Below are 11,306 nucleotides of genomic sequence, written 5' to 3'. Positions count from 1 at the left end.
AGGGGCCCTGTTCTCGGAGCTAACCCAGATGAAGGAACGAGCACAGCTGTATGCAGCTGTGCACTCCACCAAACGGCAGACCCAAACTCACGGGGAAGCCAAGATGGCACAAGTCCTCATCAGCTGATACCAAAAGGCAGGCGGGGTGCTGGGAGAGGTGTTTTGACTTGAGTAGAGTTTCTAGACCAGCGTGACAAATAAGCTGGAGAAGGCACCGGCAGGTAGTTCCAAGTTTTGGGAAGCTCTCCTGGCAGCTTAAATGTCATGGCACTGTAGGAGTGCAAAAACGTGAACGCTGACCCGTATTTTAGCAGCCTTCCTAATTCTGGGAAGTGCCCCGAGGTGGCACTGCTGCCTTGCAGTGCGGGGATGCACCTGAGCCCGGGGAGAGCAGCTCCTGCTTTTGGCACGTCCAGAGTAAGGTCAGTGGAAGGGGCGGGGAGGAAAGCCTCTCCCAGACAAGAAAGCTGTGGGTAAGAGCAGCCAGGAGACAGCTTGGACTCCGGGAAGAAACAAGCGCCACTACAATGCTGCAACAGGAGGGAGCTGGCAGGTTTTCCCGACACCAAGCTTCTTCCACCCAGATGTGGAACATCTCGTCCTCGTACCGTGTCGTGGCTTATGAAAAATAAAGGCTTGCATTCCTGAACCCCTAGGAGTTCACCATAAATCTGCTCTTTTGAGAGTCCTGGCTATCAGCCCGCGGCTCTGCTGCCTGGGAGAGCGGCTCTTTGGCTTCGGGGGAGTCAAGCAACCTGCTGAGAAACCTTTCTGGGAGCTTGGATGCGCGCACACACACACATACACACACCGCCCCCTCCCCCCCCCCCCCCCCTCAGAAAAGAGCCTCCGGCTTTCCAGAGGTGGGAGCTCACAAGCCGGGGCTGAGAGCCAGAAGGCTCCAGAGGCCGTGATTTTGCAGGAGCATCAATACCACTTGCAACACACCGCAAAGGGGGGAACTCGTCCTAAACGCCTGGGGCCGCACCGTCCTCCCCCGGGGCAGACGCCGCACGAACGTGCGGCGTCTGCCCCGGGGGAGGGCGGTGCGGCCGCCGTCGCCGCCCCCGCTGCGGTCCCGCCTCCCGTTCGCAAGAGGCCGGGATGGCGGCGGCGACACGGGGTCGGGTGCTGTGCCTCTTCGATGTGGACGGGACCCTGACGCCGGCTCGGCAGGTAGCGAAGCATTTTGTGGGGTTTATTCATTTATATTCCTGGAAAGGTGTGGGGGGGTGGGGAAGAAGACAGCATGGCGGAGCTTGTCCTCACCCCTCTGCTTCCCCCCCCCCCCCCCCCAAGAAAATCGAGCCGGAGGTGGACGCCTTCCTGCGGGAGCTGCGGGAGAGGGTGCAGATCGGCGTGGTGGGAGGCTCCGACTACGCCAAGATAGCCGAGCAGCTGGGGGACGGGGACGAAGGTGAGATGTGGGCGACGAGGTGTTTGGTGTGCCCCCCTCCCCCCCCCACTTCCTTCCCCACGGGGGTCATCTCCATCCTAAATCCCATCCCAAGGCTGCCCTTGGGGCAGCTGGCCATGCCCTGGTCGTTCGGCTCCTTCTTCCTCTGCGGAGAGCGGGCAGGGATGCTCCAAGACGGCTCCGGCTTCGTAGGAGCTTCATCTGGGCTCTGACAGCTCCACCCCCTCTTGCCCCCCAAAAAGCCCCTTGCAAATTTTGCCTCCGCTGTGGGGTCTCCAGTGGGTTCCTCATCATGTTCAAACAGGAACGTGGGGTAGAGGAGACAGTGGGAGGGCGAGGGGGCAGCCCCCAGCTCCCTCCACCTTGTTTTCCTCCTCTGGCATGGATGCCAAGCGTGGCTGGGCTCCCAGCTCTGTGCCTCCTTAGCGGAGGGAGGCCGAGAAATTCCCGGCTGAGGCCGGCTGCTGAGTCGGCAGCGCTGTGTGTCCAGGCTGCAGGAGGGGCTGGAGTTAGATAACCAGTGGCGGCATCACCCCAGCACCCTTTCAGCGGGGAAGGGAGAGGAGGGGAGGGAGCTGAGTAAGGCGCACGTGGTTGAAAGCCTGACATTTTGGAACCCTTATCTTTGTCCTGCCACTGATTCAGCCCGTGACCTCGGTCAGGTCGTTTCCCCCTGCCTGCGTCAGCTCCCCACCTGTGAGCAGAAGATAATTTCCTCGCCTGCTTTGTGGAGAGCGAGGAGGAGGGTCGAGGAGGAGGGTCGGTGGCCCTTTGCGGAGCACGGGAGATGTGGAAAGCATGGCACTAAGGAACCGGGAGGATGGCTCGCTCAGTCCTGAGCCCAGTCCTTCTGGCCCCTTTTCCCAGGCAGTACTCATGTTTCCTCTGTTATTTCCTCCCCGCCCAGTCATTGATAAGTTTGACTACGTCTTCGCCGAGAATGGCACGGTGCAATACAAGAACGGGCAGCTGGTCTCCAAGCAGGTAGGTCCAGCTCCCCTTGCAGCCGTGGCTCTCCTTCCCCGTGCCCCGCATGCCGTGGGGAACAGTGCCTGGCCCTGGGCAGATGGGCAGCTTTCTCTCTTCTGCCCATATACCAGATCTGAATGTCCCAATCCTCCAGGTCATGTTCTCGGGTGGGCTTCAGGGGAGGTCAGGCATCTTCCTCACTCCCCCTTCTCCTCCTGCAGGCCATTCAGGACCACTTGGGGGAAGAGCTGCTGCAGGATCTAATCAACTTCTGTCTCAACTACATGGCGCTGCTGAAGCTGCCCAAGAAACGGTAATGGCCCAAGCCCATGCAAATGGCAGTCAGAGTACTGATTTCTAGGGAGCTCTGGGCTCCAGAGCTCTCTTAAGAACAGCTGAGCTACCGAGCTTGTCTTGCTCCAGGTTTTACTTTCGCATCTAGAGGCCCCCTGTGGAGGGACACTGTAGGCAAATAATGGAGGAGGGTCTTTTTTCTGGAGAGTCTGCACTGTTTTTTAGCATAGTGCCTGTTCTTTTTCCCTCGGATTTTCTTCCCTGGGAAGCAGGGTACAGCCACTGCCTGCATTAGGGTACAGCTATCGCTTGCATCTCATTCAGGACAATGGTACCAGCTCGTTACTGGTCAGGGTATCGGACATCATTGGTCATATGAGTTTCCAAACAGAAGAACAATGGCTCTTAAGATGGGAGGTCCAGCGCCTGAGGATGCAGTGTCACACTTGTTTCTAACCCAGTGACGCTGGTAATAGGGCTGGCCCAGCTCTGCTCCTGGCTGTGTGTTCCTGTCCGCTTCCCCCCATGAAATCCAGGAGCTGCAGGGCGAGTTGGGTCGGTACCTTCCTCTGCAGGAAGACTAGGCCATTGCCAGGATGGAAAAGGGTAGTTTTCCATTGAATCGGCTTGCCCTGTTATCACGGAAAGGAGAGAGAGGGAACAGATGGCATGAAGGTGGAAGAGGAGAACAGGAGGACCTCTTTGAGAGGCAGCCTGCAGTTAAACCAGCCTGGATGCAGCTTCAAACCACCCCTCAGACCACGGTTTTCACAAACGCTTGAAGCCGGCGTGAGCCAGCAGGGCTGTTGGAAGCAGCGGCTCTGCCCTGCTCTCGCCTTGGCTGGTTTGTTCCTGCCTCTCCCCTTGTGTTTGTAGAATGGACCCGAGCAGGCGAGTTGTCTGGTCAAAATTAGGCTGGTAAAAGTTGCTAAACTGTGATCCATGTTAGTTGACTGATATGAGTCGCCATGTGACAATATGAGGACTGGTGAGAAGGGGCCAGGGTGGCTCCTTGTGACAGGACTGCCAGCAGAACATGCCCCTGAAAGCATGGGCTGGGACCCAGAACCCTCAGGGCTGTTTGGTTGCCTCATTCCTGCCTGGTTGCCCAACAGCCCGGCGAAGTTTCAGCTCGCGAGTGCCTCTGTGGATTTAGGCTTATGGGATTTCTAGCAAAGTGAGGACTTTAACCCACACCTCCTGAGTCTTGGCCTGGGGTATGAGCCACCAAACCCTTGGTGCTGCAGAGATGCTGCTCCCTGGCTGCAGGCATGGCTGCCCCTGTGTCTGTTCCCTGCCGTGTTCTTCACTGTATTAACGAGGCAGGAGGTGGAAAGTTTTCCTCCAGACTGAGAGTGGTAAGCGCTTTATCACAGAGAAGGGATGGGAGGGACATCGGAGGGTTAATGAGCTTAGGGCTCCTCAGCTGAACATTACAGGGTTAATGAGGTCAGAGCTCCTTGGCTGGACAGGGAAGGGATCTCCCTGCTCCAGCTAGGTTTCCACAAGAATTTCAGTCTCTTTTCAAATTGGCAGTGCTGCCATCCCCTGTTGTTTCTGCCCCTCCTGTGGACCAGTGCTGGTACCTATCTGACCCCTCGGTGAGCTATTCCAAGGTGATAAGCAAATAGATCTGGCTGGATTTGTAGCAAGGGGAAAAGAAGGGAGCAGTTTTCTGCCAGTTTAGTGCTTTGAACCGGCCCACCGAGAAAGCGGCAGAGTAGTTATCCCAGCGGAAGATGAGGGTGGCAAGCAGGAACTGGATCCTGTCCGTGTAAGCTTAGGTAAGAGTTGCTGTCAAAGGTGTAGGGGACTAAATGGGAGCTGCAAAGGCCCTCCTGATTTGTGTCCCAGGAGTACGTCCTGATTGCTCACCAGCCTGCTGTCAGACATCAGCGGTGAGTTACACTGACCTGTTCCATCCCACTGCCCCAAGGTACTGCCAGCTTCACCCAAATCACCCAATGTTTCTTAAAAGCCTCCAGGGGTGGAAACGCCACAGTCTCGTCAGGTGTTTGGTCTAGTCCAGGCAACAGCTGTCATTGCAGTTGTGACATTAGGAAATGTTTCCTGTCATCTCACCTAAGCTTGTTGCTTCCAGCCTGTTTATTCCTCTTCTCTTATGGTCTCTTTGTATGAAACTATGAGCCCTTGGAGACCTTAAGCAGAGTTGTTGAAGCCTGGTCTCTGCCTACTGCAGCAGGGCTCTTGGGCAACCTTAGGGGCTCTTGTACACCTGACATGCAAGCACCCATGAGTGGGCATGGCTTCTCTCCTCCTGCGTGTCCCTGCAGATACTGCATGTCTCACCGAGCAGCCATTCCCCTGGAAAGGTCTGTTTTTCTCTCCTTGCCCCAGTAACCTTGTGCCCTTGCCCACCCACAGAGGAACCTTCATCGAGTTTCGCAACGGGATGCTAAACATCTCCCCCATCGGACGGAGTTGCACGCCAGAGGAGCGAATCGAGTTCTCCGAGCTGGACAAGGTACAAGGGCCTGGCTTGGGCTCACCCTCCCCTTTGCTGGTTTTTATTCCACCACAGATCTCAGGTCTTACCTGCTTCCCCCCCTGCTTCTCTCTGTGAGGAGAAAGAAGCCAAGCTTCAAGCTGTGCACCAGGCCAACACGTGCAGTAAGGTGGAAACAGAAGTGGGGGTCAGAAAACCCAAGGAGAGACATAGATGAAAGGAATAATTTGACTTCATTGGGGACCAACACAGTGGGGTGGCCAGCAGGATTCCTTGTGCTGTGGGAGAGCCTCGGGGAATAAGGCATTTATTTAACAGGGTGTTTCGTCATTTACAGTAACCAAGCTGTCTTCTCTCTCCCACTCTCCCTGCCCCACCAGAACCGGAACTAATGGGCTTTCCAGACTGGTAGTGCCATGGGGGATCTGCTGGGCAGATCTCTGAAGCGCTCGGCCCATGCTCACAGCAGTTTCTGCCTGGGGGAGCTTTCTTGGGGTTGAGGGATCGGTTGGACTTTGCCAGACTTTTTAAGCAAAGCTGGAGACTTTAGGTTATGAACTGGGCTTCTGGAAAAAAAATGAAGCAGATGCATTTCATTGCCAAGGAGAGGCTGGGATCTGGTTTTCCCAGGAGCCTCCTGGAGCTGCCCTGGGCTGGTGGCTTTTTACATAGACCCTGAGGAGAACTAGTGAAAGCTGGCTAAATGGTGTTACACTATGGCTCAGGACAGGTGGGAAAGGGGAATGTGATAAGCCAGAGCTGCCCAGCGGACAGCTTATGGTGGATTCTGGTAGACTGTCAACATCTAATTATTCAAACCCTTGTTCCTTCCCTTTCTTCCTTCTCCTCCGTAGAAAGAGCGGATCCGGGAGAAGTTTGTGGCAGCCTTGCAGAGGGAGTTTGCTGGCAAAGGCCTGCGTTTCTCTCGAGGTGAGTAGAGGGGGCTTCCCTTCTTTATCATGTGTTCCCATAAAATGCTGGGAAGGGGAGTAGAAATCCTGGCTTGGAGACCCCAGGAAGAGCATAAGGAGCTTCTAGTCCTGGAGAGTCACCACAGGTGTGTTATGTTCACATCCACGGCTGGGCAACAGCAGAGAATAAACCATGCTACGGGCTTGCCTCCCTGGGGATCAGCTGGACAGGCGGGTTTCTGTCCTGTGATGTTATCCCTGCCTGAATTTCACTTAGCTCTGTGGATCCCACCTCTGCCCAGGAGGTCTGTTCTGGCCCAAGCATCAGCAGCGGGGTGCCCAGCAGAGCTCCAGCCACATGCGCTCCTCTCTAGGAATGAGACAGGAGCCTCATTCGTGTCTTGGCTCTGAGGTTTTCTTGGGAGGGTTGGCTACGAGGGCTACATCTTTCTTCCTGGAGGAAGAGCTGCTGAGAGGCAAGGAGTTTTCAGCTCCATGCCATGAGCTTTTGCAGGTTTGCTTCTTGGGGTGGCTCTTACAGACAGCTTACCGAAGACGAACTGAAGGAGAGGCTTGAGCAATTTCGGGGTCTGGCAAGCACAGGGAGAGAAAATGAGGGTGTGTAAGTGGTAGGGCTGAAGCAGAGTGATTGGGTATGTGTGAGATAAGAAGTTGCCCTGTGGCAGTCTAGCCAGAGGGCAAGGGGGTGACAAGGCTGGGAGGTGGCAGGTGACACCCCACTCTTGTACCCAGCGTGGACCAGTACCGAGGGTCTGTCCCTCTCATCCTCCAAGGACTTTCCTCCTGAGAGCCTCCCCTCCCCTTCTCCTGCCAGGAGCATCCTCTGCTGCCCACAGCACTGACACACACCATTTGTCACAGCAGAGAAAGACAAGGTCCCCGTCGCCATGTCCCCACAGGCATGGGGTACAAGAGCAGAACAACGGGCCTTTCTCCTCTGACTTTGGGAAGCTGCCATGAAGAGCCTGGGCCTGTTGTGTAAAAGCATGAAGACAAGGGGAGCTGCTGGTCCCCTGCTCCTCCACAAAGAAAACGCAGGGTGTCTCAGGTCAGGCATCCAAAAACAGGGACACGCGGAAACAGGGCTCTTCCGCCAAGCTGGCTCCATGTGCCTTGTCCCATGCTGTGGTCCTCAAATCAGGACAAGGACACAAGCCCTAGAGGTGGTAGGAGATCTCCCTGCAGCCCCCCCAGGACCTATGATCTGCCAAGGCGAGGGACAGTGCTGGCTGTCCTCCACACCACCTCTTCTTCCTTTGATTTCCTGCCCTCTCCAGCTGGCATCAGGATCCCCCTCTTGCTGCCCAGCTCTGTTTAAAGGCCAGAACGCAGTGCAATACAGTGCTTTTCTCAGGTAAATGGCTTTTGGTACAAAACCAGGAAGGATTTTAATGAGGGCAGCCAAATTTAGCTCCTGCTCTGATGCTGGCTCCTGCTGCAAGCCGGGGGGCATCCCCATCCCTGAGCTCGCAGGGCACTTGCTCCCGTCCGTATCACAGTGCCCTGCCTGGGACATCCTCTCTGTTAGTGAATCCTCTGCCCCAGGCTGGACACACAGGCTCCATCCCCGGCTCCTCAGGCTCTGAGGAGGGTTGGTTTGGGACCCCTAAACCAATGGGGACACCTCAACCAGCCAGGGAGAAGAGGAGGACAGCATCAGGACATACAGGTTTGAACAGCCTGGGGCAATGGATGCCTCTCCTGCAGCAGGGACCGTCCCCTGCAGGTACCTGTTTACTTACCCCTTTCCTGAGAGGTGGGGTGATGATTTATGAAGAAGGAGAGCGTGAAACTCCTCTGATTGCTGGGGGCCCACTAGATTGCCTAGGGAAGCAGAGGGGCCCACTTGAAACCAAAAAGAGCAGAGACCTGGTGGGGAGAGACACATCCCAGCTCAAATCCCCATTCCTCCAGCTCCGAGTGAGACCCAAACGCACGTGTACCCTAAGTCACAGGCTTTGTTTTGGGAGGAGCATGTCACCTGTGACAGTGCTGTGACAAGGGACTGGCTTTACAGCCTGTGCACACAGCGGCTCTGTTCAAGAGGACAGGGAATGTGCTGCCTCCGTGCACCCCCAAAAGGCAGCTCAGAGCTGGAGTGAACTTTGCCTGGTCTAAGAGCCAGGGCTAGGACATTCATTAACCCTCGGTGGCTGTGGGTGTCCATGTGCACATTTGCATGGTCTCTGGGAAAGCTCCCTGCATTTGTCCCATCTGCCCCTCCAGATGTTGGCAACCCACACTTGACTCTTGTGGCAAGAGGTGACAGGCCAGGGTTGTGCCTTGACTATGTCGACGGGTTCGTGGTAGCTCCGTGGCAAGGTCCTTCCTTGGTCCTTGCTCAGCATGCAGGGCCTGCTGTGTGGCCAGCTGGGATCCCTGAGCTGTCGTGGGTTTGCTTTGCCTGTGCAGGGGGCTGGCAGCCCCCAGTCCCTGAAGGGTCAAAGAGTGTCAGAGCAGTGGTTTTAGAAGGGCCATCGACATCCACACAGGAGTCTAGGAGAGAGCTTGGTACCAGTCTCCAAGGACATTTTCCCCTCTTGGGGGACAGAACATGCTGATGCTGTCTGCAAGGCATAACACCAAATCTCCCCCAACAGAGTTACTTCTTGGGACCTCCCACCCCAGCATCCCTCCCCCTCTGCAGCCTGATGGTTCCTGCTTTCGTGCTTGCCTGCAGGCAGGGGAGCTGTGCTGATGTCACCCCAGCCACGCTGATGTCACTTCAGCCTGTTGTTATAGGAACAGCATCTGTCGCTGTCCTAGCCACATACAGGAGAGGCACATCAAGGCCGACCCAGTGCCTGGCTTCTGTTTGGGTGCAGCCCTCTCCCCTTTTCCTGCCCATCCTGGGGTGGGGGGGCATCCTGCCACCTCCCACCAACATCGCCTGATGCCCTCCCTTCTGCTGGCAGGTGGCATGATCAGCTTTGACGTCTTCCCGGAGGGCTGGGACAAGCGCTACTGCCTCAACGTGCTCGATGATGAGAGATTTGACACCATCCACTTCTTTGGGAATGAGACGACCCCTGTGAGTATGCCCTGCTTGCCCCACACGTGGCCACTTTCTCCCCTTTGGCCTGGCAAGCCTGTGGGGAGCTGCTCCATCACACCGACATAGACCTCTAGCTGTGCAAGGGGGAGAGATGCTCTCATGCAGCACGTTTGTGGTGGGCTTGTGATGGTGGCAAGCTGGCTGTGTCATGAGGAAATTGTGCTGGGGAGCAGGTCCACCTCAGAATCGCTTTCCTCCCCCCAGCACCTTTGGGAGGGCGGCAACCACTCCTGCAGCCGCAGGACCCAAAACACAATCCCCCAGCACTTAGGAGAGGGCTTTTCAACAGCAGGGACAGCTTTGTCTTCCCTTTAGAGCTGTGGAGGGTGAAGTAGACCAGCTTAGCCATAGACTTGGCTCTTTCCGGATGACGGCAACCTCTGCCCCCCAAATGTGCCCACACCACCTTCTGCTAGTCCTTCCACAGGCAGGGCAGGGGTTAACCCTAAGCTCCTGGACAAGCTTTGCTGGTCTAGGACCTTTCCCATCCTTTCTAAGATCCTCGCTCCTTGCCTGGCACTGAAAAGGGAGGCAAGAAGGAGGGAGCAGGGCTCCCAGCTGAACCTCTTCTGCTTTCCTGGATGACCAAAGCCCTGGCAGCACCTTCCCAGCAGGTCCCTGCCTGCCTAGCTGCTGACTTCCACCCCAGATCCTCACAGGACAGAGCATGGATGAGGATGCTCTGGCAAGACCCAGATAATGCTTTCCCTTTTTTCTATTCCCCTGCAGGGAGGGAACGATTATGAAATCTATGATGATCCCCGCACAGTGGGACACAGCGTCCAGTCCCCCCAGGACACAGTCCAGCGATGCCGCGAAATATTCTTTCCAGAGAGAGCAAACGAGTGCTGACTGCCAGGTCCCCGCAGCCCTGCCCCAGCCCCACCCTCCCCCCCCGCCAGGAAAAGCACCTTCGTTTGAGGAATCTGCTCAGGGTAGACTGAAAAAAAAAACCACTTTCCAGAGCTGGTTGGGATATAACACATGAGTGTGGGTGGGTGTGCGAGAGGGGGCCTTTGCTGAGCAGCCCTTCGGCACTCCCCATCTATGGTTGCGGCTTGTGGCCCTCCTCACCTCCAGCAAAACTTCTCTCTGGACAGTTTGGGCCATGGTGGGTGGCAATGCAGATGCTTTCATGGTCAGAAAGCATTTGAAAGGGCCAGTCACAAGAGTGTGTGTGTGTCCGTCCCGTGCACCCTCCCCTCTTCTCTTCTGTTTCACTGTTTCTCTTAACACTTTTGCATGAGGGAACATGTGTCTCACCTTTCTCTCCCCCTTGCACCTTGTCTGGTGAGAATAGGGCTGTGAGGCCCCAGGCCCTCTCAGCAGAGCTGCTCCAAAGCAAGAGGTCAGGAAGGCTATTCGCTCCAACCCCATGGTAGGAAGGGGTAGCTGTGACCCCTCTGCTCGTTGCAGCATTGTCTGTCCTAATGGAGAGGATCACCATGTCCTTCACCTCGGTGCCACACTGTGCCGGTCCCTACAGGTGACCTGGGAATGACGGTTTTAAAATGAGTCTGCTCCTGCTCTGAGCTTTGCTCAGGTGCATGAAGAAACTAATTCTCTTTTTAGCTTACAAAAAAAAAAATGTCTATCATGGTTTTATTTTCCATATTCTGCAGTTATCAAGTCAGACCTTGCCTGGTGTGGCTGGAGGACCCCAGGTGCCTGGTGTGTGCAGAGCACCCTGCAGAGCCACTGAGGGCAGAAGGTTCCCAACAGTCTTCCCACCCGCATGTCCATTAGGCATTACAGATGTGTCAGTGTAAAACCTTACCCAGAGCATTCATAACAGACCGAGCCCCCCTTCCATCCCAGTGCTCAGCTTTCCATCATGCTCCCAGAGACATTTTCAGAGAGGGCCAGCACAGGCCAGACCTGGTTTCTAGTGCCAGCCGAGGTACATACTCAACAGTGCCTCCAAGCTTGCTTTTCCACCCCATCTTGTCCCACACGTTTGGTTTAGATGGTCACCTTTAGGGACACAAGCTCTCCAGTGCAGCTGTCATGTGTCCTCCTGCTCATCTCTTCTGCTGGGTCTTCGTGGGTTGCAAAACCGCATCTCTCCTTTGGCCCTTGACCTCCTCCCTCACGCTGCCCCTTTATTCCTGGCCTTTATGCTGGGGTGTGTGACCACACCAGTGATAGTGGTCACAACTCTGTGCTCAAGAG

General features: G+C 55.9%; 1 protein-coding gene across 1 annotated transcript; it reads left to right on the top strand.

Moving 5' to 3' along the window:
* Positions 1 to 1,095: 1,095 nt before the first annotated feature.
* PMM1 (phosphomannomutase 1) lies at positions 1,096 to 10,711 on the top strand. The gene is made up of 8 exons (XM_074168231.1): positions 1,096 to 1,176; positions 1,300 to 1,417; positions 2,325 to 2,401; positions 2,608 to 2,699; positions 5,066 to 5,165; positions 6,002 to 6,077; positions 8,995 to 9,110; positions 9,864 to 10,711. The coding sequence occupies exons 1-8, from the start codon at positions 1,105 to 1,107 to the stop codon at positions 9,984 to 9,986; spliced, it is 774 nt and encodes a 257-aa protein (XP_074024332.1). The 5' UTR covers positions 1,096 to 1,104; the 3' UTR covers positions 9,987 to 10,711.
* Positions 10,712 to 11,306: the final 595 nt, after the last annotated feature.

Source organism: Numenius arquata, chromosome 2, assembly GCF_964106895.1.
Source record: "Numenius arquata chromosome 2, bNumArq3.hap1.1, whole genome shotgun sequence".
Lineage (NCBI taxonomy): Eukaryota > Metazoa > Chordata > Aves > Charadriiformes > Scolopacidae > Numenius > Numenius arquata.
Note: the sequence above shows the minus strand (reverse complement) of the source record. Positions and strands in the feature narration are given on the sequence as shown.